The sequence below is a fragment of the Polyodon spathula genome, chromosome 16, assembly GCF_017654505.1.
Source record: "Polyodon spathula isolate WHYD16114869_AA chromosome 16, ASM1765450v1, whole genome shotgun sequence".
NCBI lineage: Eukaryota > Metazoa > Chordata > Actinopteri > Acipenseriformes > Polyodontidae > Polyodon > Polyodon spathula.
Genome location: NC_054549.1, coordinates 14,726,573 through 14,753,329, shown reverse-complemented (window position 1 = coordinate 14,753,329; position 26,757 = coordinate 14,726,573). Strand labels below are relative to the sequence as shown.

The following is a 26,757-nucleotide window of genomic DNA, read 5'->3' as shown; positions in this document are numbered from 1 at the left end:
GTTTATTTATTTTTTAACTGAAAAAAGTGTTTTTTGTTTAAGAACTGTGACATTTGTCGTTTTAAATATCGAAGTGTTATATTAATATCACTGTAAATTGCACTGATATTCACTTCTACATTAAAAGTCTCCACTAGTGGTATTTCAGGAAAAATGTGGAAATTACTATGTAAAGCTGCGTGAGAACTCATTCTTCACCTAAAGTGATTAGATTTTTTAATTATTATTTTTATTATTAGGTTGTACACCAGCTGCAGCTCAGTTTAACTTAATTCTTTTCCTTGCTTTATAATTTGAAAGATATGCAGCATATATCATATCAAAAAATATCATAAATTAATAACATTTATATTTCTCAATAACAAAGACATATTTTAAAATAAAATACTTTTATTTAAACATATAAAATAATGCAATCAAAGAAACACAAATGTGTACAGGTGGTTATGAGAAGGAAAGAATAACATTTACAGAAGGTGTGGTTTAATTCCATGCTGGAGGTATTTTAGGAATATATTGTTACCTGTGTCACTCATATGGACACCATCCCCACTACAAAGCTCAACCTGATCATATTTCATTTCATGATGCCCTATTGAACTAAAACTAAACAAAATCAGAAATTACATTGCTCACCCAGTTACGTGCTTTGTTCATTTTTGGAGATGCTTTTACATCTTTCCAAAGACTTCTCTAGGGGATGCACGAGAAAATCATTTTTGTTTTTGGAAAGAGCTCATGCAAATTTGTTACATTTTTTTCATCCTTCGAATTAATTCCACGCTTTTCAATTTTCCTAAATCACCGCCTCCAGCATGGATCACGAGGATATCGGGTTCAGAAACAGGGGAATTGAAAATTAAATTATGAACAAAATTATAAAAAAAGGTGCCATCTCAGTCCCCTCCATCAGAACCAGCGGACAGGGGTGCTTGGCAGCTGCAGGGTCAGCCCGAGTATACACCTGGCATGCTGCTCCCCCCAGTGCACAAAACTGTGCCCAACAATCCAGACAGAGGCAGCTGTGAAGAATCAACCAGATATTCAATGTTATTTACAGTAGGTAGACTGCAACCATTAGACTAAAAAAAACACAGCACACTTATTAGGAAAAGTGTACCTGTATGAAACCAACAGAGTGTATATCAAATGTGTAGAATTTGTGTAAAAATGTTGGTACTTTACAGTAGGTAGTCAGAGTCCGATAATCTGGTTGCTCCTCAGTTGCAAAATATTATATAGACAAGACATTTTGTCAAGTTTTTTTCAACAGTTATATTGGACTTTAACATACAGCTCTGCAGTGTGTACTTTTACCAAGAAGTATTTCAAACTTCTCAAACTCTACTTACAGTAGAGTTCAGAATTAATGGGACAGGGATTAAAAAACAAAACAAAAAAAAAAACAGTAAATGATTACTACTGTAAAAAGTAACACAAGCACAGGAATACTTCTATTTTTTTTTTTTTTTTTAAAGCAGTACAATATGTTTTATGTTTACCATGACTTCTGGGATTTCAATTGAAATACTGGTAACTCATTACTACAGGTATGCAGGAATAAATGCACATAGATAAATAACACAATTATTTTCTTTGAATTCAGTTCTATTGTTCATACTGTAGGTCAACACAATGTAATGGTCATAATAACTGTCCATTGTACCTGTGTGATGTTTTCCTTCCAGGCAAAAAGAAACTAGATACAAAAAAAATAAATAAATAAATCAGTAAAATAAACTTGATCGACGGAACTAGCATGTGATTAACTATCTATAATAAAACTTGAAAACTATGCTTGCTTTCTATCCTTAAAGAAAAAGAAACAAACGTGTATTTTCGACTCGAAAAAATACATTAGCGTAAAATTGAATTGTTTACATATCTTAAAAAAAAAAAAAAAAAAAAAAAAGTTCCTAAACATGACACAGATACAGCCGTCTTGTCCTTCAAAATGAATGCTTCCCGCATATTTGGAAAAAGGGCAGGTGGCAGTTAGAATACAGTTATTGCCAGAACAAGTTTCTGGCAAAGGGCCTGCCAGGTCAACCCCGAGGACCTCCCAGACTTGTGTTGTGGCGATTGGTGTCCTCTCCAGGGCCTGTGCTGACACCTGTCACACCCTTTTATCCATGATGTAATAAATCCCATCATGCTCTGCCAGTAATATCTATGTGTGGGGGAATAAAATAAAAAAATCAGCAAATACCGTATTTTTTAATTTGTTACATTTTAACAGGGTCGCAATAATTACTGTGCTTTTACTGTATACCTAATTTAATGTCATTATTTCAATAAGCTATATTTGAAAAAAATTAAAGTATAGTTATTGACTTTGCAGTTAAAGTATTCAAGGGATAAAACACCCTTGAATAAATTAATGTGTAGTGAGTAGTTTTGAGATTTATGATTATACTGTAAATTTACAGTATAATCGTAAATCTCGAAAAACTACTGACTTCTAAATCTTTTGTAGTCATTTTTGTATTACTTTAGTATAAATACATGTTAATTTGGATTCATATGTTGTTTTTTTTCTGACTTTATGTGAACGAAACGACACAAAAGCTCCTGTTTTCTCACTGGAAATAGCGATATTTTGAAATATCACTGTCCTGGTCACAAAAGCAAAGTTTGTGAGGAATAATAGCCATTTTCTATACTTTTGAGGCATAAGCAATTAGGAAATAACACTCACTACCCAGGAACAAAAAAAAAAAAAAATTGTTACACGGTGTAATAGTTGAAGTTTTCTAGATTAGAATAGTCAACTGAATTAGATATAAATGTGACAATATTGTTTATAAACACCCTGCAAGTCCTCATGTTATGTTTGAGTCACGTTCGAGTGGGATAGTATACACTTCCGTGTCCAGATCAAACTTCTTCAACTTTGTTTTTTTTTCAGTTATCTGCACTATTATCTGCGGTGTGTGTTTTACCCAATTTTAATATTTAATTTCAAAGCTGCAACTTGTCAATTTACTCAAACATTACACATGTGTACAGTTTCCATTAGCATGGAAATGCCCAGATGTTTGGGGGAATACTCTTTCTCACAAAACTTCAAACACCACGATACGCCAGCCTACCGAAGGCTTTCTGTGAGAAATAAAACAGTACAAAACTAGAGTCAGCTGCAGGAGGAAGTAAACTTCACAATTAATTACCCTGCCTTTGCACTTGCTCCAAAATAGGGCCTTGTGGGCCATATTCACAAATAATTTACCACTGTGTTAATTTTCACTCATTATTTTGTGTAAGCGAACATTTCAAAGTACTAATGTAGTGGTGTCCAATCACAGTCCTGGAGGGCCTTTTCACTCCAGGTTTAACTGATGAAATGATGTCACTGCCTACTTCAGGGTCTGGATAGGGGTTTAATTGGTTCCATTAAATAAAATGAGCACAGGGTTGGAACAAAGACCAGGAGTGGAAGCTTTGGCCACCTCTGTGCTAATGTCACTACCGACAGCAAGAAGCATTTGTGATGAATGCTGATACACCAAAACCAAAAGAGAAACCTAGATAAAACAGCAGGGCATCTAATTATTATAAATCTAATATAACATTTAAATATACATTACAGCCGCACAACAACACCTGCGGCATGTAAGCGTGTGATGTAGGGAGCGGTATGGCTGTTCTGCTGATTCCAGGGCACAGCAGCCTGCCCTGTCTGTGTTGAGTTTCTCTTACCTCACAGGTGTGCACGACAGTCCCACTTTTCCAATGCTTGATGCGCTCGCTGTGGTTCCGCTGCTGCCTTCGCTTGGGGGCTCTCCTGTTTGCTGTAACCTGGTCTGTGGGATCAGAGCTGTCCATGTGCAGCTCCGAGGGACACACACAGGAAAACAGGATTAGAACCACAAAGAGAACCCCTCTCTAAAACCCAGCACCCTTAGTTCCAGCAGCCCTGGGTAGAGGTGTACAATGGCTTCAGTCATCTGCACTGTGTTTGGAAAGTGATCTGAGGCATGCAAGACAATATTTTAAAATAAATTCAAAGTCACATCCCCAGTGGAACCTATTAAGAGTAAATACACTTTACTGAGAGTGTAGCTCTCACACTCAGAATGGCAAGGACAAAGCATTCTAAAGGTAGCCATAAACACTTCGAAACATGCATTAGTATGCCTCTAATGACATCTGCATTGCAAAGAGTCATTATTTAGATCAAAGGAATAGACTCATTAGTCTCTGATGCATGTAAGTCCTGTTGCACTAGTATCTGCTAGTGGATCATTTTAGCATGAATAAACTTTGTACAGATCTGTTTTTTTTGTTTTGTTTTTTCAGTTTATCGATCAGATACCTCCATTTGGGATTGGGAACCCACACATTATAAACCCGTGCCAAATTCTTTCGTATATATTTTTGCCACAATGAAGAACCATTTCTACAGTTATTTTCACAATAAGCAACGCCATTGAAAAAACAATTCCATTCCCGGTTAAGTCGCGAGTCATGTAAGTCGGTCCTCTCTCACAGTGACGGTAGGTTAAAAATATTTTATTCCATGTTACAACATGTCCCACAATATACAGTCAAACCTGCTTAATCTCTTTTATTAAATATAATTTTGCACATATTCCACTAGGGGGTGAAGAGCCATTCCCTTGCCCCTAACCTTTGAAATCATTACCACCTCTGTCAGTACGCTAAAAACATACAAACACACACACACACACATTTTATATATATATATATATATATATATATATATATATATATATATATATATATATATATATATATATATATATATACATATATATAATATATTGTGTTTAAAATTATTTATAAAAAATTTTCCACATTGTAAACATTGCCTTAGGGATGTGTAGTGCCTTTTTTATATTAAATATGCTTAGTGCTTTGGGAGGACCTGGTTTTGAAAGGGTATTCAATAAATGAATATTGTTCCTGTCACAATCATACAGTTAAAGCCTCCAATTAAAACGATTGTAACTGCTTTCTTTGATACTCTATGACAGTCAATAATATGCTTCAATTCCAAGGGATATACTCCAGAGAATGTCCACAAACAAACAGGAACACTGAGAAGGTAATGACAGCTGTCACAAAACAGCACTGTGTCTCGGGGAAACAACTCATCTGCTCTTAAGCAGAAATATTGGTGAATCTCCTGTTTCGTGAAATGTTAGCCTCCTTCACCATCGTTTGCAAGATTGTTCTAAGGTTATTTACACCCAGAGGCATGGGCTTATACCAGGGTGCCTTTATTGAGCTGAATCTTTTGCTGATGCTCAGGTAGATGGGAGAATCGCCTGTTAACATGGCTTGTGGTCTTTTTTCTCTAAAGAGTTTGTATGCTGCGACAGGATCCCGGTCGGGGTTGTCAGTGGTATATGCACGCAGTTTAACTGTCCTTGCATTCCCCACGTGGGTCCCCTCCTGTCTACTGTACTCCTGATATTCTTGTCCGTTTGTATCTCCCTCTATAGTAACATCCCCCCATTTCAAGTTTTTCTGCTCCTGTCCTGCCTTCATGCGGAAGCTAAGCATGGTGGTGAGCCACAGCATGTTCTGCAAGGCGTATGGGGAGTGAGTTCCTAACTGGCCTTGCCTGTACAGCTCCTCGATGATCTCTTCTGTAATTTCCTCTGCAGCCCGGGCTTTGCTTCCGAGCCCTAATTTCCGAAGGTGCTTCTGTTTGGCTTTGATGTGATCCCGCGCTTTCTTGAACTGCACATCTGTCAGTATGCTGCACTGGTAGCCGCTTTTTTGAAGATGCCTTTCAGCACTGGACAGTATCCTTCCCAGAGTGGTGGGCTCATACTCCGAGCTGTCTTTCTTTCTCGCTTCTAGGAAGAATGCGGCCAGTATGTCGTTTAACTGGGGCGGGGGGATGGTGTGCAGGGGTCTGCGATCCATCAGCCTGCTCTGCATGTAGTCCTGAAGCCGGTTAATGTCGACTCTGGTTTTCATGGCTGCGTTTTTGTTTTCCTCATGCTCCAGCACGTCCTCGTCCAACATCCCTTCTTTTGGTGCGTTTTTTTCTTCTGTTGTGTTTTCAGTGGATTTTGCTTGCTGCGCTTCATTCAGCCGCTGCTGACCGCAGTCCACAGTTGTGAATTCATTTTCCACTTTTATCTGGAGCTGCAAGTCAGCTTCGCTGGACGGCTCTGGGCAGCTTTCTACAAAGCCTGTGTGTGGAAACCAAAGCTTATTTTGAAATTATTTTTTGACAGGTATCTTTGCAGTGTGATTGGCCATCAAGTGTAGGGCAGCCAATGACATGGAATCAACTTCTCATCCCAGTTTGTTAACAGTGGAACTAAAATGACAACATCCATTTATTCGCTACACTGTAAGTAAAGCCATATTGGTTAATCACAGTCATTTAGAAAGGGGAGGTGGGTGCCTTCTACTGCGTTTAATGTTTTGGTCAAAAGTTGTGCCACTAAAGTCTTTAGCAGATGACCTCCTTTTATTGTGTCTGCCAAACAAACAGCCAGCCCGTTTACAGTGTAGTCTACACGTGGAGCATGTGGTAGTATATTACAGAGCCAGTGTGCTGCAGTACAGTTTACTTTTAGTTAACGCTATATGAACAGGAAGCCAGCATTTGTTAGTACGTTCAAGCTTGCCATGTAACTTTGCGAAACAATACCTTTTACAGCCTTTTGGATGCCCACACACCAGTATCGGGAATTCTCTACCCCTTTGCATTTGTAAAAAGATACATTCAGTTGTAAAGTGTTTTATTAATGCTGAATGAGATTATTTTTTGGTGGTGTGGGGGGATCACATTAGAAAGACTGAGACAAACAGAAGCTAACACTAATAATATTGCTTCTATAGTTCAGGCACAATGTGACAGATTTATTATGAGTATTTTAAGTAAGCAATTTCCCCTTTTATGAAAGTAAAATAAAACTGAAAACATTACCAAACAAGCAACGCCAGGGGTTACTTTTACTCAAAAGTTGTATGTTACTGCTTATATAGCAATAGCAGTTTAATTTTACTTCCACAAAAAAGGAAGCAATTTGGTGTAAACCTGCACCAATGTGTTACATAATTAGAGGTGTAAAACTATTCCTTTTGACTTAATGCTAAGCATTTTGCATATTGCAAAAACTCCAGATCAGTTTGATGGTATTTGCATTGCCAGCCAGTGTCTGATGGTGGGTTACCTTTTCTGTTTGTCTGGTTCCAGTCATCTCCTGCGGGACTTTGTGCCACCCTGCCACCGCACCCCACAAGACTTAGAGACAGCATCATTCACTGAGTTATCTGAAACCAACGAAACAGGACCGTCTCAATTAGACCGTGATTGCAGAATGCTGGGAAACGGTAAAGAATTCAATGGACAAACTTCCCTTCCATTTCCCTGGGCCTGGGGGCCTATATAAATGACCTTAAGAGAAATTATACTTTTTTTAAAGGTGTAGTACCAAATCCATTTGCCTACCCCTAACTAGCTTCAGTGCCATTTTCAATGCCCCCATATGGTTCATTATTATACCTTTCTTAACCAGTGATGCTGACACCATATAGATGGCCATCTGATTTCATTTTGCAGCGTCACAAAATCTTGTTCATTTTGAAACTACAATATATTCGGTTGAAGGCATTCTTCTATAGTTCTGCTTTTGTTTTCTCTAGTTCATGAGAAACACACCTTGGTATAAAGTTTTAGCTGTACAGAGACATAAGCTTAACCCTTGAACCCTGCTCTAAGGCAAACCATATAGCTTGCCTTATCTTAACCGTTTTGTCGTTGTAACACTTCAGTCATATTTACGTGACAGATGTAGAAAGTAGGGTAGCGATATACTCAGGGCCACATTGTGTGTACGAAAAATAATTCAGTATTAAATGTTTCACACCTGCCTATGGTGGAGCCGTTCCATAATCCGCCCCCAGGATCAGTTGTGATGATGGAATTGTCAAGTGGACCAAACAGAGCCAGACTGAACCCCTAAACACTTCAGATGTGAAACAGAACCCCAGAATACGCACCCATTCTTACTTCATGACAGAACTTGGAACCAGTAAGTTTAAAGCAGCTTGTTCTAAATTAGTTAAATTACTGAAGTTATTGCAAGGGTAACAGCATGAACATATGTTTGATAAGTAGATTTATAAATAGAAGATGCACAATTCTACAGGGACATGCTGTCATTGACCTTTATTAAAGATGATATTGAACAGAAGAACTTAGAAACGAAATGCATCTTCATCAGAAGGTGGGACAGCGATCTCTAGAAAATGTTTCATCCGTTCGTTACTGTAGATTTAACTGGCCATTCCAAGTTTACCACATGTGGTTCTGTTAATATTGGACAGCAAGTTTCAAGATCGTTATACATTATGGTTTCACACAGTATGTTTACAGTTTATCGTAATCACAGTTGCAAGCAGTTTATTTAGCTTCATAACAATTTAGAATAGCTGGGCTATGTACATTTTTTTTTCTTAAAAAGTTAGTTGTAAATACAAAAAGAAAATCACAATGTGTGTTCATAGAAGAGGCTTTGAAGATCTCCAAATTAGCAGCAGCAATCTAACAATCCGGCATTTTACACAAAGACAGGTAATGCGAGGCCACTAGAAGAACCGAGTTTACACACCGGATTTGAAGAGGAGAGTAAGGCCATCAAGAGCACTAATATGTTAGGCAAACCCACTGGTCTATTAAAACCCAATCTTAGTTACTTTTAGCTGAAATTAACAATTCATTTTGAATGCTAGGACAAAAGCAAAAGCAAAAAAAAAAAAAGGCGGCAGGAGGGCTGGCAAACGTGGCGTTTCGTCTCCCACATGGCATGCTGATCATTGCCTTAAGTTTTTTAGCTTGTGGGCTCTTCCTTTCCGCCCCCGTAGAGATGCCACTCTATCTCTGCTTTCTTCCCCGTTTCCTGTTTTTCTCCTGCTCCTCTTCTCTGTGGGCGTGCCATAGCTCTTGCAACTTTGCAATCTGTTCAGTAGTTAAAGGAGTTCTGCACAACGCTGTGGTGGGTGTAGGTCTGGCCCTCTGAGCTTTTCTCTTCACGTGACTCTCTTTCTGCAGTGTGTTATACCTCTCCTTCTGCTCCTCGGTCATTGTCTGTCGTTTTTTTCTGGATCGCATTGTGTTATACTGGCGATAAGCCTCATACTTTACAGGGTCGCTTTTGATGCGCTGTCTGTACAGTCTCATCCTTTCAGCATCTGTGAGTTTGTGTGGCTCGTGTTTGGGTTTATTTCTGAAACGCTGACCATGCATCCCTTTGGAACTGGACATTTTTGTTCCTTGCAGAGCCGTAGACTGAAAATCTCCTTCAGCTGACTTCCCTTTAAAGCTGGAATTCCCTTAAAAGCAAGAGTAAATAGCATACTTTTTTATTTTAAAATCACTGGTTAATAACCTCCCTTCCCCCTTACGTTTCTCCCCATCCAGTGTCCACCAGAAGCCATAACAGTAGTATAGAATTTGAAATGTTTTTGGGTTTTTTTTTCAGTTTTTCGTTCAATATATGAAAAACTACAAAACGGTATGTAATTCAATATGCTAACGAAACATTATTCAACAGGCTTCATTTGACTTTACGAAGCAGAATTCATTAATTTTACAGGGTGATGCAAAACTTTTGGCCATAGCTGTAGTAACTGCTCTTCCTTTTAAAATCATCTGTGTGAACAGGCTAGACGTCTGCCTGATTTTTTTTTGTTTTAATCTGCACCATATTATTGCATTTTAGTACAGTATTAATAATTCGGTGTCAGGGACACTCACTGGTATGACTTTACTGGGTTTTGACAAATCGTTATTTCCTGCGACACTGCATACAGCATCACGCTGTGTATAGAACACATTTTTACTTTTTGAAACTTCTGGATGTTGCATCTTCACTTTAATTACTTGACATGTTTGACGAATGCTGTGAATCATTGTCCAGTGTGACGTGGACATGAACCACAGAACCGTGTGCAAGGACGTGATGTTAAGCACACCAGCCTTTCAGCCGAGGTATTGCAATGACGCCCATACTTAAGGTCTGAGGTTGTAACATATTGTTAAGGATGTTATGTCAAGAGGCGAAGATGTCTGTAGGTGTCACTGAGCATTCTGTATGGCAAAGACACATCACTCTATATCTTGTATAAGAGTGCACAGAAGGCTGAACTGTAAAATAAGCTATATTTTAGTGTAAACTGAACACGATTGTGAGGTACTAAAGCTTAACCATCTGTAGAGAAGTCTCTCCCCACCCTGCTGTTATGCATGACAGTGTATGCAAATCACAAAGTCAGACCGACACAGTACTCACCTGGAGTGTAATCAACATCACATACATCATCCACATATACAAGCGCCTCTTCATCTTCCTCCTCAACCTCAACTTTAATCTCTGACTCCTCGTCTTCTGTCTCCTCGCTCTCAGAGTCCTCCTGCTCCACCTCCATGCCTGCTGGCTCCACTGCGGACTGTCCTTCTTCCTGTTTGAGCCTCAGTGTTAATCTCCCAGCTGGCCCTGTCCCCACACTCTCTGGCGTCTCCCCTGTGGACAGCGGCTGCACTTCCCATGTCAATACCTTGTCCGCTCGCATTGGAGCATTTGTTTTTTTGGCTAGAGACTTGAACCTGCTTGTGTTCCGAGCACCTACCAACACAATTAAATGAAAAACAGAGTACTTGTCATGAATATGACAATAAAACAGGGCCACTAAAGACACATTAGCATGTATGGAAATCCTGCTACATACCAGTATTCACACTGCCTGCTCCTGTTTTCTGGGGGGATTTGAAAACCCTGCAGCTGACTGTGACGGCTTGCATCTGTAGAAAGCTAGCGACTGCAAGCACGTTGTCCACTGTTTCACTGGTTAGGTTCAATATGCCAGTGTACATGAAGTCCAGCACTATGCCGAGGCCTGTACAGAAACACAGCATTAACCTAGGCTCAGAAAACGCTGAACGGCTTAAATGGTAAAACATTTAACCTTATGACATTGAAGTAGTTAAAGGGCAAAATATATTTATTAAGTGTTTTTTTTTTCATTATGGGGAGAAAAAGGACGCTTTACCTTCTGAGCTACTAATGTCCAGGTCAACCACTTCCTTGTGCTCTACAAACAGCATCCTGAAGTACTGGCTGCAGGCCGCCAGCACCGCCTTGTGCGCCTTGAAAACCACTCCGTCCACCATGAAGGTGCAGTCACACAGCATCCCCATCTCTCGCTGCTGGTTGAACTGCTCTAGGATATACTGGCTGTGTCGGTGGAACTCCATTACCGCTGGACGCTGGAATAATGTATTCACTGCTAGGGTCACCAGCACTGAGGAACAAATACCATAGTGAGATTGAGGATAGGATTCAAAGACTTGGGGGAGGGGTTGGGCTTTGCATGCAAACATGTACATTTGGTTTCATGTGCACGTCTGAACCACATACAAGTTTTAAAACTTTGTGAACTTGGTCTGTAAACCTGCAAAAATGTTCAGCGCTAAACAGTATGAAGAACGCGCGATGGTTTGAAAACGCGCTTGCTACCTTGTTTACATCATGCATTCTGAACGAACGTTTGCAAGCCATTCGTCAGCAAACGCGTAAAAGTCCAGCGCCTTCCAAACATGTAAAATGCCAGTTATATCACTTGGTAAATAACGCAAATTGCATTTGTTAATTGCGCTACATATGGGTTGATTTCGTGCTATTTTTGAACGACATGGTTGTTTATTATCCCAGTCAGCGATTAACTCGTGATGTGCAGCTCCTTATCGTTCCCCTCTCATCCCCGCTTCCCCTTTAAAATGTACCTCTGAGCCCGGACGGAGGCCCTATGTATCCAGGGTACTATTTTCAGGTGTAAACTCGTAAGACTCTCGACTGGCGTGGTGTATCTCTTCCACCTCACACCAGACGGACCGCCATCTTCTGTTCCCCTATCGATTGATAGAGGCCGTGCGGCCAAATCTAATCGCACGAGCTAGACTCTGCCTCCCACAAACTGCGGGCTGTTTTATTGGCTGAGCTGGATGTTCATCACAACACGGCACCACCCGCCCGTTTCAGCCAATAAGAGTGCCGATGTGCTGATGCGTTCCAACAATACGCGCGACCTCGCAGGAGGCGGCAGGATGCGCGTTCACGTTTTTGTTAACTTTTGTTTTGAGCGCGGATCAAACCCTAAGTACAGTGCATCATGTTCGTGTGTACGCACGTATGCCACACTAGTACCTTTACTTCAATATTGAAAAACTCTTTATCCTGTGCCTCCACTCCATTATATACCCAACTGTGTCACTTTTTTTTTTTCTCAGCATGTCGAACAAGTTTAAGTCTAAAAATCAACGAATCTAATAGTTACGCAAGAGTCAAGTATCTTTACTGCAGAGATCTGTTAGAATACAAACCCAGGTATTTATTACAGTCGACTTTTATATATTCTGTAAGTAAAACTGGAATATTTTTTATTATTATTATTTTATAGGCTAAAACCTGTTTCTCCAATCTGCCCAAAACCACAGGGAACTAATATATGTCTTTGCAGAGCTCTTGATTAGTATGTATTTGGTTAATGTTTATGCACGGCCCGATGCAACATCAGATGACTATGCCAGTCCTCTAGGAAGCTTACCTAACCCTAACCCTAACCCTAACCCTAACCCAGGAGGGTTAAACCCAGGGGTATCATGGAATATGCATAAGGGTTGGGCACATGTGTACAATGTTTTACTTGGACTTAAACTGGAAACATGTATTCATATCACTTATTGTAATTGCGATTGTACCAAATTTATGATCAGGTGAAAGTGGGTTAGTTCCTGATTTGAAAACAAACCCAAATAGTGTTTTCCAGTCCATTTCACTCCTTTCAGAAAAAACAGGGCCACACTTGGCACTCCTTGGTGTATCGTAGTCAAGAGTATATAGCAATATTCTACTGATGTTTTGGGTTTCCACTGAAGAACTGCTTTTTTAAAAACAAGCGCTTGTTTTTGTGTTCAGGTTCAGGTTTCTGGGTGTGTTTTCTGAAAGTAAAAGTAAAAACACATGTAGAAGAGTTTGTAGGAAGGAGAGAGAGAGAGAGAGAGAGAGAGAGAGAGAGAGAGAGAGAGAGAGAGAGACAGACAGACAGACAGACAGACAGACAGAGAGGCAGGCAGGCACACACACACACGCACACACAGTGCAGCATTCAGCCTGTCCTGCGCTTGCGAGAGAGAGAGAGAGAGAGAGAGAGAGAGAGAGAGAGAGAGAGAGAGAGAGAGAGAGAGAGAGAGAGAGAGAGAGAGAGGAGAGAGAGAGAGAGAGAGAGAGAGAGACAGACAGACAGACAGGCAGACAGACAGAAAGGCAGGCACACATGCGCGCACACACACACACACACAGTGCAGCATTCAGCTTGTCCTGTGCTTGCAAGAGTGCTGTTGGAGAAGACCGGTCCAGTCACTAGCTGTTCATTGCTGGAAGGAATTCCACAGAAAAAGGATGATGTCAACCACGGAAATATGCACCTCACAACAAACAGGTAAAATGTCTTTTAATTATTAGTTTTTAAATTACATTTTTAAATAACATATACACAGTCTTATAAAAGAAACAATCTCAAAATATATAACTTTAATATTCATGTATAAATCTAAACCCATACCTTCACTGATGAATATTACATCATAGAAAGGCTATAATAAATGTTACAACAGTCACTGTGGGGTTGTATTAAAATGAATGCAATACAGCAACACATTCATGCATACATTTCTGATATTTATAAAGTAAGGCACACAGTGATACCTCGCTTCTGCATTTTGAAAGTAACATCTTGTGGGGTGCCATTTAATAGAAATGGTGTTACTATTGTCAGAAGCAGAAACAATCCATTTTTAAGTACTGGAAAGGAGAATGGACACATCTAAAGCTGTATGTAAAACATCTTTCTTATGTGCTAAAACTTACAAAAGGGAGGTATGCAAAATAAGTTCAGATTAAAACACAATGGGAAACATTTGCCTTTCCAGCCAGCAGCAGAAAAAATAGTTAAATTGTCCCGGCTTTGCTATTGTGCTCACTTTTTTTTTTTTTTTAAAGTGTATCAAGAGCAATTTATAAGTTGAGTTAGGGACCCTGAAAAATAAAATAAACAATCTTTGTGCGTATTTGTTTAATAATTCTGATGATGTGTTTGACAATTAACATTCTGTTTACCTTTCTGGACATATCTAGTTTAAAAACAGAAATGATGTCACCAGCCAAATTTAGCCATTTAGGTTAGTCCCAAATTGTGTCTTAATCTGCACAGACATTTTAATAACTAGTTGTGTTATTATAGACAGTAATTATAACAGCTTCAGAGTTGCTGCTCCAGGGCTACTCAATCCCATTCTCTGGTGGGCCAGATAAGGCCAAACACTGGGGGGCCACAGGAGGCTCAAGATGTGGGTCATGGAGGGGGGTTGTTGAAATGGTCATGAAAATCTGACTACCAAGAATCATACTTTAGATACAGTAACAGAACGCTGCAACACTACACTAATCCAACCAGTACATGTCAGAAACAACTACTAACAATGATGACTAATCGCCATTTAATAATAAACACACAAAGCAAACATGTTTTTCCTGATATTTTTTTCTGACAATATTCAAACAATCTTTCAAATAATGATACAAATCCCACTGCAACGCTATTAAAAGAGCATGCTATTCATTTAAATGTTATTAAAACTAGAAAATGTTCTGAAAATGACTGCGCTGCCAGCATTCAAGTTAACTAACCAAAGCGCTCAATTAGTGATCGCTTTATTATGTTGTATAAGCATTTTATTAAGCGCCTGATTCAAAGTGTAGCGCGGTGTCTAAATATGCATGTAATAACTGCAATGTGTTTAAATGTAAATGAAAAGTTGCTAAAATAAATACATTTTTTGCCATGCCAGTAAACAGAGGGAAATGAAACTGAAGCGCATATCTGCCATGCAATCGAGTTGCGTGCCGTTGGTACATTTCTTACTGTTGACAAACAGGTTTTTTATAAGATCGATTTCTTCTGCCAATTTCCTGTGCCTGCACACTGGCCATATTGTTATTTTTCTTTTTTAAAAAAAAAAAAAAAAAGTTTATCATAATGTAGCGATCTCATTTAACGCAGACAGGAGGCCCACAGCAAAGCAGAGGGGGGGGGGGGGGGGAGGCGCAAGCCCGGGACCTCTCGCACCACAGCATAGCGCCGATACCGATGTACAAAAGCGCCGTTTCCTTTGCAAGGTGCGTATATCAGGCTTATGTTCTTTGTGTGTGATTAGGTCACCTACCACACCTGCTACTGCCTTTCCCAGTGCACACTACAATCTCCCCTCCAGCCTCAAGTCCGCCCTGAACTTGCTCATCAGGTTACAATCCCACGAGTGTGTGCCGGGTTACCTGGGTCCACTTCCTTAACCAATGCAGCGAACTGCAGTTGCCGCATGCGCTATGCTTCAGTGCGAGAGGTCCCGTTTGCGCCCGGCCTCTGCTTGTGTGTGGATTGCCTCGCCCCGTGTAATGCGCCTGCCTGCGGGAACCACAGTTCGCTACAACATGGACAGTATAGACAAATGCTGTAAAGTTTTTACTGTATTTCTATAATAAAGCCATTAAGCCAAACTGTTTCTCATTTTAAAACATACAGCAGCCACTCTCAACTTCACAAGCCTATAATACACTGGAGACAGGCCAAACGTACCAGGTTAATCAATCATATAACTTAATACAATACCTGAGCTAAGGTACATTGCAAATGTATTTAAATTAAATGAATATAAAATTTAGAATATAGATTTAGATTTATACATCCTGCACAGTCCCAGCTAAATCTAGCGAAATTAAAGCGATTTCCAATACTGTTTATCTTAAAACTAGATGTAAAACTATAATGTTTCTGAATAGGTTGTGAAGGCTTTACTTCGACCACTGAATTAACTATAAAGCAGTACAAAAGACACACAAACTGCACACGAAAACTGAACAATTTGTCAAATTTAATTTAAATAACCTCTTCACTAAATATATGTGGTAAAGTGGGGAGTTGCACAAAGAAAAAAAACACCATTTTGGTTTTCGTAACAGCAAATAGGATCACAACAAAACAAAGCGTCGATCACTGTACGGAACAATTCCCTTGCTAGTTTGTAGTGTCTGGAAAGTGTGCAGCATTTTCGAGTGATGTGCATTACGTGCGCCTGTATCCCCAGATTCCGAGTCAAATCTGAAGCATCATTTTGTTGATGTTGTGTTAATCCCACGCATCACTTGCCATTTGAGACACGCGGATTTTTGCCTTCGAATTAGTGTTCAACAGTCTTTTTTACTCAGATAGTTTCTCCTCGCTAAAGAAAATAATATTACTCCTTACCGCTGGTTTCATATCGCGCTAACACTAAACTAAATGGGCAAAGATTTGTGACGCATACCAAAATGAAATCTCATCAGAATAGGTTGCCAAAAAAAAAAAAAAAAAAAAACTTCTCTTGTTATGGACACAAATACCCTTTTAGATAGCGGCGACGTTAGAACCTTGCGTATCAGCCATTTCAGCTTTACTAACGAAGGACAGCAGATGCTCGAGGAACCCTGTGCTACGGCGTCGATGAATTAAAGAAAAAAAAATGTCCCTGGTTTTTCTCTCTGGTAATCTGGTAACCCTAAATATGATATAGACAAAAGTTGAAACTAAAGAGGCAGAAAAGGGGAAGCAAGAAATAAAAAACCTGAGATAAAGAGAAGTCACAGGAGGAATGGAAGCTTGAGCAGACTGATATGTGTATATGTATATATATATATATATATATATATATATATATATATATATATATATATATATATATATATATATATATATATATAAATATATAAGGCTGCCAGGATGTATAAAATGTCAGTGGATCTATACAATGTGTATTTGATATTGCAGTGAAATCCTTAATCCTCTTAACAGTATGAGAGTGGGGCAGCCTGCCTACAGACAAATAGAATCAGGCACCTGGTCAACAAACCTGCAAAACATATGTTTTTATTTGCAGAGTCTCAGCGGCCACTCCCTGAAGCCCTGAGATACAGGGTGCACTTCATTTCCAGTGACCCCCCAAGCAAGACTGAACCACGAGCCCGCTCCCAGCTACCTCTGCCCCCGATGTATACCTACCTGGTGATCAACGGCACCAGCACGCGACTGTCTCCTGACAAGCCCCACCCACGCAGGGAGGAGCCACAGAGGACCACAGCGGCCACATCTGGACCAGACACACCTCAGGCAGCCAATCACAGGCATTCTTCTTCTGCACCGTCCAATGGGAAAGAAGCTTGTCAGGCCCATGAGTCAATCTCGCCTTGGTGTGCCGCTTACCAGGATGGAAGGAAGCTGGTCAAAGCATTGCTAAAGTGTGTTTGTGGACAGGGAGGGTAACACGCCTGTGTGATGATTTAGGACAGTTGTTCTCTATATAAGTTCTCTTATTTTAGCTTTGATTGGTTCATTTGCTTGAAATGTCATTTAAATTTCTTATTTTTTAGTCATTGTATTATCATGTTTACTATAAAGCTCAAAGCAGCTCAAAGACAGGATAAAAAGGACAACTGAGAGTGATTGATAACACCATAAAATAGTCATGCAAAAGAAAGGTAAATGACATTTTAAGATACTTTTCCTCTACTGTTTTTGTTTTCATGTGTTTAGTAGGGTGCTGTATTATGGATAGGTTTAAATTAAGCGCAGTTAACAATGTGTCTTATATGATTAAATCATTGTGAATTCACTACAATTTTTTTGTGTGTTAAGTTCCATGTTGTTGAACCCTACTCTTCATTGTTTCTATAGACACTGGGATGCAACCATTTCCAGATCAAAAGAGTTTCTTATACAATGTATTTGTGGAAGGTGCAGTCCAAGAATGGGACCTGTTGCTTTTATATTGAGAGGATTGTTGAACTAGGTTAGTGTATCAACAGCACCCCCTGCTGCCTTTTTCTTTTACATACTGCACTAAATAAACACATTGCTTCTGTACAGCAATAAGGAATCCTGAAGTACATTAAACAAAACAAAAAAATGCATTCAATAAAATATCACCACATGCCAGTATTCCACTTTGAATTGAGTGAAGCCAGTTTAAAACATGTCGCAGCAGGATCCTCTCGTGAAACGCGATCCCCTCATACAGCTGCTCCTTGTGACAGACCTGGGCACAACCTTCTGGTGCTCTTGTTTAAACAGCACTGACAGCCTCCCTGTCTGGATCTTTTACTTAGAGTAGCAAAGTGGAGACAAAGCTTAGGTAAGCAAGCTAAGAGTGGGCTAATTAGGTTTAAGGTGTGCATTTTATAAGCCAGCTTTTAGAAAGGTCATGACAGAAGGGAGCACATTTTCAAAGCATGTTCTCCAGTCTGTAATTTAATAGATCCATTTTAATTTCTCCCTCCCCCAGAAAAGGAAACAAACAACTTGGCAGTGCTTAAGGGACCTTGAGAGACAGGTCACTATAGCTGTGTTTCTGAGCACCTGTCTGGACAAGCATGCGGTTCCTATAATTGCTTCCCCTTTCTCTGAGCCTTACAGTCTGTGGAGATGATTACTAGACTCAAGGGTTCCGTGCTCAAAAAGAGCTCATCTTAGCATGCATCTGTGAACAGCGGCACTGGACAGTGGAGCTTTAGTTGCTGGATCTAAAGTGGAAAATGAACAGGTGCATTTTATACAATACACATTTACTTGTGTAGAGCGCTCTTCACACCATGGCATCCCAGTGTGCTGTACAATATTAAAAACAAAACAAGAGAGCTTATATGTACAACAGACTCCAGCTACGAATCTGAATGTACAGAGATAGTAATTCCTGGAGATAGGATGGCCCTTTACTGGTGTCAAGCTTCACAGCTTCCGAATCCTCTCTTTTTTAGACTGCTTGCTATGATGTGGAAACCCAATCAGGCCGTATTTTATGTGATATTTGTATTACTGTGCACCGTCTGGGTCTTCACAATGTCTTCTGTTCCTGGTATCTCTCTCTCTCACACTGACAGCTGAGGGCTAAAATAGGCAAGGAACAAGTGTCCCCGCGTCGCATCCCCAGGGAATGGTTCTGTTTCTATGTAAACATTTCTTTCTTTCTGCCAACTTTTCACCCGGCCTTTCATATCTCTCACTTTTGTTTTGGGAAAACATACAAACTAACAATACCAGGCCTTATCTCGCACAGCAAAACAAGGCCTTGCATACCACATGACAATGATGCTGACATTTCTGTTTCGCACACAGCTCAAACGAACACAAAGACCGAGTGGGATTTATTTTTGGTTTATTTTTAATGGCTGCACGGTCTGGTTTTATTTTTTTTAGGCCTGACTAATCCACTTCAATTTAACATTCATTCTGACTAACAAGTCTTTTACTATTCAGCATTGCCACCTCCCTTGGTTACTTTGCTGCAGATAACGACACTTCTCATCTTACTTCCTTGGCTCAAGGACCCCCCCATGACATTAGGCATCCTGTCTGAGGACCCCCGCCCAACGAGTCCATAGCAACTGAATACCTTACTTTCATTACAGTCAACATTTTGCCTTTCTCTTCATTTATTTGTATAGAATTCCCAGTTTCTTTGTTTTATTTTTTCACTGGAAATGGGGTTTCAACTTTGAAGGTTTAAAACACTCATTAGACAGCAATTCTAAGCAGATCACACAAGTGATCTCATGATATAAGTTACTGATCAGTACATTTTCATATTTTGGTCAACTATTTCCTGGTGCCATACCATTACCAGTGTACAATACTTCTAATCTCTTGTGTTGCCGTGGCTGGTGATGCTGTGGGCCAGCAATGGCTCTGCTGGGTGTTACCTCAGGGTAATAAACTGGTTTTATAATGTGATCCCAATGAGATGAAAATAACATACAGACACTTCTCTCACAAACAAGGTTTATTCATAATGTAAATGTGAGAATAGTTAGTTTGTACAACACAAACCACACCTTGCCCTTGGTCTTCAACACTACAGGAAGGATCTGTGCAAAGCCGTGAATTTCTAGAGCTTTGAACAACCAGACAGAATGGAACATACACACTGATGTGAGAATAAACTTGGCAGAGACAGCCTAATATGTGTCACTCTCTCTCTCTGCCTCTCCTGCACTGTGCACAACTATGAGTAAAAGTAGGACGTTTTAATTGATTCTTAATTAATTGATTAACCACACTTGTGGGCTTTGATTGGTTAAAAAGTAATTGATCGATTATCGTCTATCTGAGTGCGGGATCAAAAAGCAGTGCATGAAAAATATATCTTAAAAAATGCTGCAGAGTACTTCTAAAGACCTTGGCTTACTTCTATTTACATGTAAGCAAATCTTTTCAAACTGTTAAATTACATGTAAGCAAATACACGTTAGCTGGCATTTGCAATAAATAGTATCATGTTAACACTTTGTATTACTTGTAATTGTCTTTCAATACAATTTCATATCAACAGTTGTGATGAATTGATTAATCAATTATAGATCATGTGATTAATCATTAGAAAATGTCAAGATCAGAACCCCTAGAATAAAGCAAACAGCAGTGCAGACAGGGCTGGGAGCTTGGGTTACAAGGGGAGCCGAGGACAGTGTTGAAAAATTATGAACTATAGCACTGAAAGACAGACTTCCGTTTGAATGAGCTGGAAAACTCCAATTGGGCTCTGTGTGTGAATGTTCCATTGAGCCTAACTGGCACTTATAAACAGAGACGACAGGATCAATGATCAGGGGTCGGAAATCTAATGCGGAAGTGGGTATCTGTCCACTTTAGTCCTGTTTACCTTGCCCTCTTATGACCATCAGAAAAGTCATGATCATTTACTATTAACCCATGGGAAAGTCACGGTCTGTGTTTGTTATTATCCATGTGGATCAGCCATGTTTCTGACAGCAAAGGATTCACTGATAGTCAGACCATACCTAAATTGGACTATCACTGTTATATCCATGAATCATGGACACAATGAACATGAAGAGATCATTGGAGACTCTATTACACGAGTAACATGTGGGTTGGGTTAGATTCAGGCTTCCATAATTGAAAGAGTCAGGTCCTTCGCATCCCCATCTGTCTGTATCTAATGAGCAAAGTAACTGGTTTGAATACTTGATTGATAGACACTTGCCAATCTAAAAGGAGAGAAATGCACGTCCAGCATTCACATTATGTTAAAAAAAAGTATAAATACAAGTTATTTACAAAACTGTGACAGCTGCTTCTAAGCATGCTGTGAGACAAGCCTCATCTCCAGAAGGCATCCAAAATTAGCTGTGCATTAAAAGTGATGTATATGATTTACAACCTTGGATTAAATTATAAGAAGCTAAGGGTCTGATTGAACTGTACCCTGAAGAGATAAATCACAGCTGGATTTTCCAGCATGGGGAATCACCCAGGATTGCAACCACCTATCCCTAAAAACAAGTGCTTGATGAGTTCCAGGAGGCTTCCCTGTCTGGAAAATGCTCTAATAACCCAGTTGGGAATTATCAGGGTAGAAGATGATCAAATAACCCCTACGTTATGCAGTCAGTAGACACACGTTTTGGCTAATGCCTTCTTCAGCAGTCAATAATTAAAACCTTTGTCTATTTGACTTTGTCACTCAGCTCAGAATTGATTATTGAATATATAGCTGGTGTGAGCTCGCTTCCCAAACCATTAACTTGCGTGTATTTCTCTCTCTAAAAAACCATGTCATTGTACCAATGTGATACATCCATTCCCATATGCTGTGGCACCAAAGGGCGTATTTCCAAAGCTGGATATTGGTTTACAGTACTTTTCCAAAAGTACTTTCAGCCATAGCCAACCATTTCCGCTCAGTGATGTATTCACTATAAAGAAGCTGCTTGACATTATTATTAGACAAAGGCTTACTGAAATACACAAATCTCCTCATAACAGTACCATCATAACCACCCATGGTTACAAATTCAATACACAAAACAGGGAAATGGCAGCATAACAAAATGGCCAATAAAGTATAACAAAGTGCAGATTGGACATTTATTTGAACCTGTGCCGCCTCTCTATCTTTATGGAACTGGGAATCAAACTAGTATTGCAGTAGGCATCAGTCCAAATTGATGGCATACTGGGAGGGGTGTTATCGACTGGTATATCTACAGCATGGTAATAAAACCTGCCTTTAGAACGAACTCAGCCAACTATATTAATGTTGCAGGAACCTATTCTAGGAGACCACTTTTATACAGACAGTGTCCAGGGCAGATCTTACCTAACTACATTGAGAAACTCAAGCGACTGGTATTGAGAGTTGATGGCACCCTGTGTTTGTGTTGATGAGGGTAACAGGGGCATAGGCTCAGATTTTGATCTCAGTCCGGAAGGTCTGTTGCACGTGCTCACTGTGCTTGGCCGGGTGCCGGCGGGCCTTGACGGTGAGGGAGCCATTGTCCCCCAGCGCGGAGGTCACTGAGGTGGGGTCCACATCCTCGGGCAGCTGGCATTTGTGGGTGAAGGTGTTCATCACCGTGCCATCTGCAGCGAGCTGAGAAAGGGGCACCAGAGAGGGATGAGGAGAGAAAGCTAGCCAGGGCTTGAAACATAGTCAAACTTGGCTGTGCCTACTTATGATTAGTTACGCTACAATGGAAACAGCGGTGAAACTGTTAATTGTGTATAAATTAATTGTGAAACCAAGTACCATGATGCAACCCTTAGAAAAGTGTACCACAGCATTTATGCACTGTATTTAATACATGGATATGCCATGCATTTACCATAGTTTACCCTGGAGTGCCATGCTTTTTAATATGCTCATATGCTTTACCATTCTTTACAATGCTTACCTATGCTTTGCCATGCTCTGTTTTATTACACTTTGCTATGCTTTTACTATGGGAAACTTTTATAAGGGAGTAGCTGTGCATTGTGATATGTGAGCTATCTGAAGTTTGCCAAATTATTCTTGACTAATTTAATATCACAAATTGTCCATTATTAATGATCATGTATTCCTATTATAAATCTTACAGAAGTAGACCATCACTTGATAAATATCCTGATCATGATTCATATTGCATGGTCCTAAGGAAATGGTCCTGTATTAAGGGCAGTGGCAGCACAGTGGTATCAGTCATTTGTAGAATTGTACCATACAGCTAATCCACTGCAGCAGTATGGTACCAGTAAGCTAGTTATGAATCTGTTATGTGAGGCCCTTGATAGTAATGCTGTAATCTGCTGATGCTTCGCCTGTAGGCTATAATAGTACCTCTTTTATTTTGTCTGTGCCTTGCCTGCTTACCTTCTCAGCATGGACCTCAATCTGGTTGTTGGACGTGGTGACGATGACGTCTTCGGGAGAGAAGTCGCTCACGTCCACTGTGAACTGGTAGGTGTCCCCCAGGGTCTTGATGTTCCTGTTGCTGTTGGCACGACCTGGTGGAGACACGGAACAAGCCTGGGTCATTAAACCCTCATCTAAGCAGGTAAAGCACCAATGCTCCCCCCATCCATTGTGCGTGGAGTTCAGGACTGGTTCAGTAATGTCCATTGTAAGGAATAGTTTATCAAGTGAGGTTGTGGCAGCTAAAACACTGGGATTGCTCGGATCAGATTCACATGGGGGCCGGTGTTGTGCAATGGATGAGAGAGACCACCTTGGTTTTCAGCCCTTCTTAGGCTTGTGGCCACCTGACCTGCCCTTCTAGTAAGACCAATGAGCACGGACAGTCAGTCCATCTGCAGCAGAAATCTACGATACAGTTTGTGGATTTTATAGTCACTGTCTTGATCGTGAAGCCTTTTTTTGTTTTAAACTATCCCCAAAGAGTCCTTGCCCTTGACAGCCTGTCACTGCCCCCATATAGCACCAGCTGAATCCCTCAGGAATGCCTGTACTTGTTACTGTTCACATGCAGACACCAATAGTAGATCATTACTCCTTTGTGAGGCACTCATTCCAGAGGTACAAGGTCAGAGGTTTGGAACCAGTTCAAAAATGTGCAGCCAGGACTGTGCCTGGAAGTGGAGGTTCTGTTACTCCCCGGATCTCTTCCAGCATCAAGCTGCCTCTTTCCCTAATCTTCAGGAGCAGCTGGGCTTAAAAGGATTTCACAGAGCTCTGCTGTCTGGTTTTTAACCCAGAACTGGAGGCGAAAGAAAAGCTCTCCCCTTGATTGCATCTATTTTTGCAGCCTGATATCACTTCAGAAATACTGCCTGGATTTTGTTCATTTCAGTATAGCCTTATGATTTGTATGACTGTTACCTTGTAAGTACATGCATCTGCAAGTATGCGACTCATGCCAGGCATTATCAGCATATTGCACACATAGCATTCTTTTCTTGTTGTGCCATTAATAACCCCCACTGCTGGTAGGGAAAGAAGCATGACAAATTACAGAAACTCGCAGACGAGTTATCTCAATGCAGTGGCACTACAAAGATAAAGCAAGAGCTCTTTACCAAGCAGCATTGATAACTCGCTACAGTGGTATGATGGTATAGCAAAAATACAGCACTGATATCACAGAGTCCCACAAGTGGCACAGTGGAATCTGTAGGAGGGCAGGCTAAACTATAGAAGTATTAAGCAATTAAACTTGAAATGTAAAAGCGTGTAATGTTTCTTAAATGACCTTATTTCTCATATTTCTGTTTTATTAATAAGTCGAGTCTTTCGGTCTAAACGGTTCGTACAAAAGTGTGATCAAAATGCTTATACTTGCACAACACCACAGCTATGGTATTTGCTACCTTAGGATATTAAGATAAAATAATTGTGTGCTGATTTTGTTTCTTTGAAGCATTGCCTTAGAAAATAAGTCGTGGATGAATCGCATAAAGGATACTCAGGACAGAGATGAACAAGTTGCCTCTGCTTTAAAATAAAGCCATAAGTGTTTATTAATATTAAGAATTAAAAAGTTTGAACTGTTGTTAGTACAACTACTGCACAACAACAGCTAAAATGAGTACACGGATCAAGTTTTGTAGCTAACTAGCGGTATGTAAAATGCACCAGTGCCTTAGTAGTGCATTAGTGGTCATTTAGTAATAGCGAAGTTATTTCCATGATCTATAGACTGTAGGGCTCTACAATCACAACTTAACAGCAGCAGAGCTACTTGTGAGTAAAAGATGACCAGTAACGTAGCAGCACTTGGTAATGCTATTGCATGGCATTATTTTATATAGATAAACAAAATGAGCCTCTATAACAAAATGAACTGTACCTCTATAAATATGTAATATGTACATGAATGAAATGTAAGGGCTTTCCTTTTTTATGTTCTTGGAAGCTCAATCTGAAAGTAGACCAGCTTGACAGTCCAGTTGGTTTAAATCCCTCAATGGAAGTGTAATATGCAGGCACACCAGTGTCCTTTCTCCTTGAACCTGGCTTGTCACTGCCTCACCGTGTGTTATATTTATATGCATGCTCTTGTGTATGGCTATATTGCAGCAAAAGGGGGTTAACAACACTGTTAATCTCTGCTGTAGCTTCAGAAGTAAAATAGACATTTAAAAAGGGCCTCTTAAATGAGGGTTTGGTCAGTAATGCAAAACCAGTAGAACTGATATATCTTCATCATTCTGGGCTTGTTCAGCTTCACGGTTCTCTTGCCCAAACTGCCTGAGATGAGACCTCTTATAGCATTAAGAGACAATGTAATGGCTTATAGAACATTTCTGGATGGCTCAATACAAAAGCCCCTTTCTCCTCACCGTCTCCCCCCTCTCTCAGGTACCCCTGCACCCTTTCCCTGTCTCCTGAACTTGCCTGCAAAGCCCAGTGGCTCATCCCGGGTCCTGAGGAAGGACCCAAAGTCGTCCCCGAGGATGCCTCGCGCCTTCTCCATGTGAGGGTCACTGCAGGAGGAAGAGGAAGATGATGATGAAGAAGAAGAGCTCTGGTGGAAACTGCGCTCCGATCGAAAAGCAGACGAGTTCTTAACGCTCATTTACAAAGCAGTCGCCAGATCACCAAAACAAAACCATGAACCAGGGTGAGATAGGCTTGGCAGTGAAAGTAAAAAATCTAATCAAATTTTGATCTTTCTTGTGCCCCAGTAGAATAGTTCCTTCCTAACAGTGCCTGCTGCTTGCTAACCCAATACTGCCAGGCTGAAAAGAGTGGCTGCCTTTTATACAGCTGTGCCTGGGCTGGAAGGCTTGGACTACAGGAGGGAGGGTGAGGTTTACGCTTGTCTCCTAAATTTAGCAGTGTGTGTCTTTGCTTTGGCAGCCTGTGGAAAGTTGAGGTGATGAGCGGTTGCCCAGGGCTCCAAACAAGACGCCTGCACTTGTTGATAAATGTGAGCTCATAGACTGCATTCCATCCACGCTCAGTGGGGGCCCAAAGATAGCCGCCCATATTCCCCTTCCCCTCCTAGCTCTTTCTCTCTCATGGATATGAATACCTTTCAGCTCCTGGAGAAAATAAATGGAAAAATTGATTTAAGGAGCGCGCTCACACACACACACACACACACACACACACACACACACACGCAGGCACACACACTCACGCACACACACACACACACACACACACACACACATACACACACGCACACACACACAGACACGCATGCACGCACACTCACGCACACGCACACACACACACACATGGACACACACACACACATGCACACACTCACGCACACACACACACACACACACACACACGCACACATGTTTGCGTTCCTATATTCGTGGGGATTTCACTATATTTCATTTACTATTTCTAGCTCCAATTTTGGCATTTTAAAA

General features: G+C 40.4%; 2 protein-coding genes and 1 long non-coding RNA gene across 7 annotated transcripts; 1 reads left to right on the top strand and 2 right to left on the bottom strand.

The window, feature by feature from the left end:
- Positions 1–416: 416 nt before the first annotated feature.
- Positions 417–13,017, bottom strand: LOC121329160 (zinc finger and BTB domain-containing protein 17-like). Of its 5 annotated transcripts, XM_041274562.1 has the most exons (7): positions 11,041–12,792; positions 10,720–10,887; positions 10,284–10,616; positions 7,164–7,263; positions 3,700–3,831; positions 1,667–2,170; positions 417–1,022 (listed from the first exon to the last, which is right to left on the bottom strand). In XM_041274562.1, exons 1-4 carry the CDS (start codon positions 11,375–11,377, stop codon positions 7,187–7,189), a joined length of 915 nt encoding a protein of 304 aa, XP_041130496.1. In that variant the 5' UTR covers positions 11,378–12,792; the 3' UTR covers positions 417–1,022; positions 1,667–2,170; positions 3,700–3,831; positions 7,164–7,186. The 5 variants fall into 5 exon arrangements, with proteins under 5 accessions (XP_041130496.1, XP_041130497.1, XP_041130495.1 ...); XM_041274561.1 differs by lacking the exons at positions 417–1,022; positions 1,667–2,170; positions 3,700–3,831 and adding exons at positions 7,860–9,324; positions 12,799–13,017 and having other exon boundaries at positions 7,179–7,263; positions 11,041–11,292; XM_041274560.1 differs by lacking the exons at positions 417–1,022; positions 1,667–2,170; positions 3,700–3,831 and adding an exon at positions 7,860–9,324 and having other exon boundaries at positions 7,179–7,263; positions 11,041–11,292; positions 11,774–12,791.
- Positions 13,018–13,285: 268 nt separating this feature from the next.
- LOC121328662 lies at positions 13,286–20,237 on the top strand. Its single transcript, XR_005951710.1, has 2 exons — positions 13,286–13,488; positions 17,018–20,237. It is a non-coding gene; the product is annotated as an uncharacterized LOC121328662 (long non-coding RNA).
- LOC121328661 (heat shock protein beta-7-like) lies at positions 19,900–26,114 on the bottom strand. Its single transcript, XM_041273574.1, has 3 exons — positions 25,766–26,114; positions 23,285–23,418; positions 19,900–22,525 (listed from the first exon to the last, which is right to left on the bottom strand). The coding sequence occupies exons 1-3, from the start codon at positions 25,944–25,946 to the stop codon at positions 22,340–22,342; spliced, it is 501 nt and encodes a 166-aa protein (XP_041129508.1). The 5' UTR covers positions 25,947–26,114; the 3' UTR covers positions 19,900–22,339.
- Between the last annotated feature and the right edge of the window lie 643 nt (positions 26,115–26,757).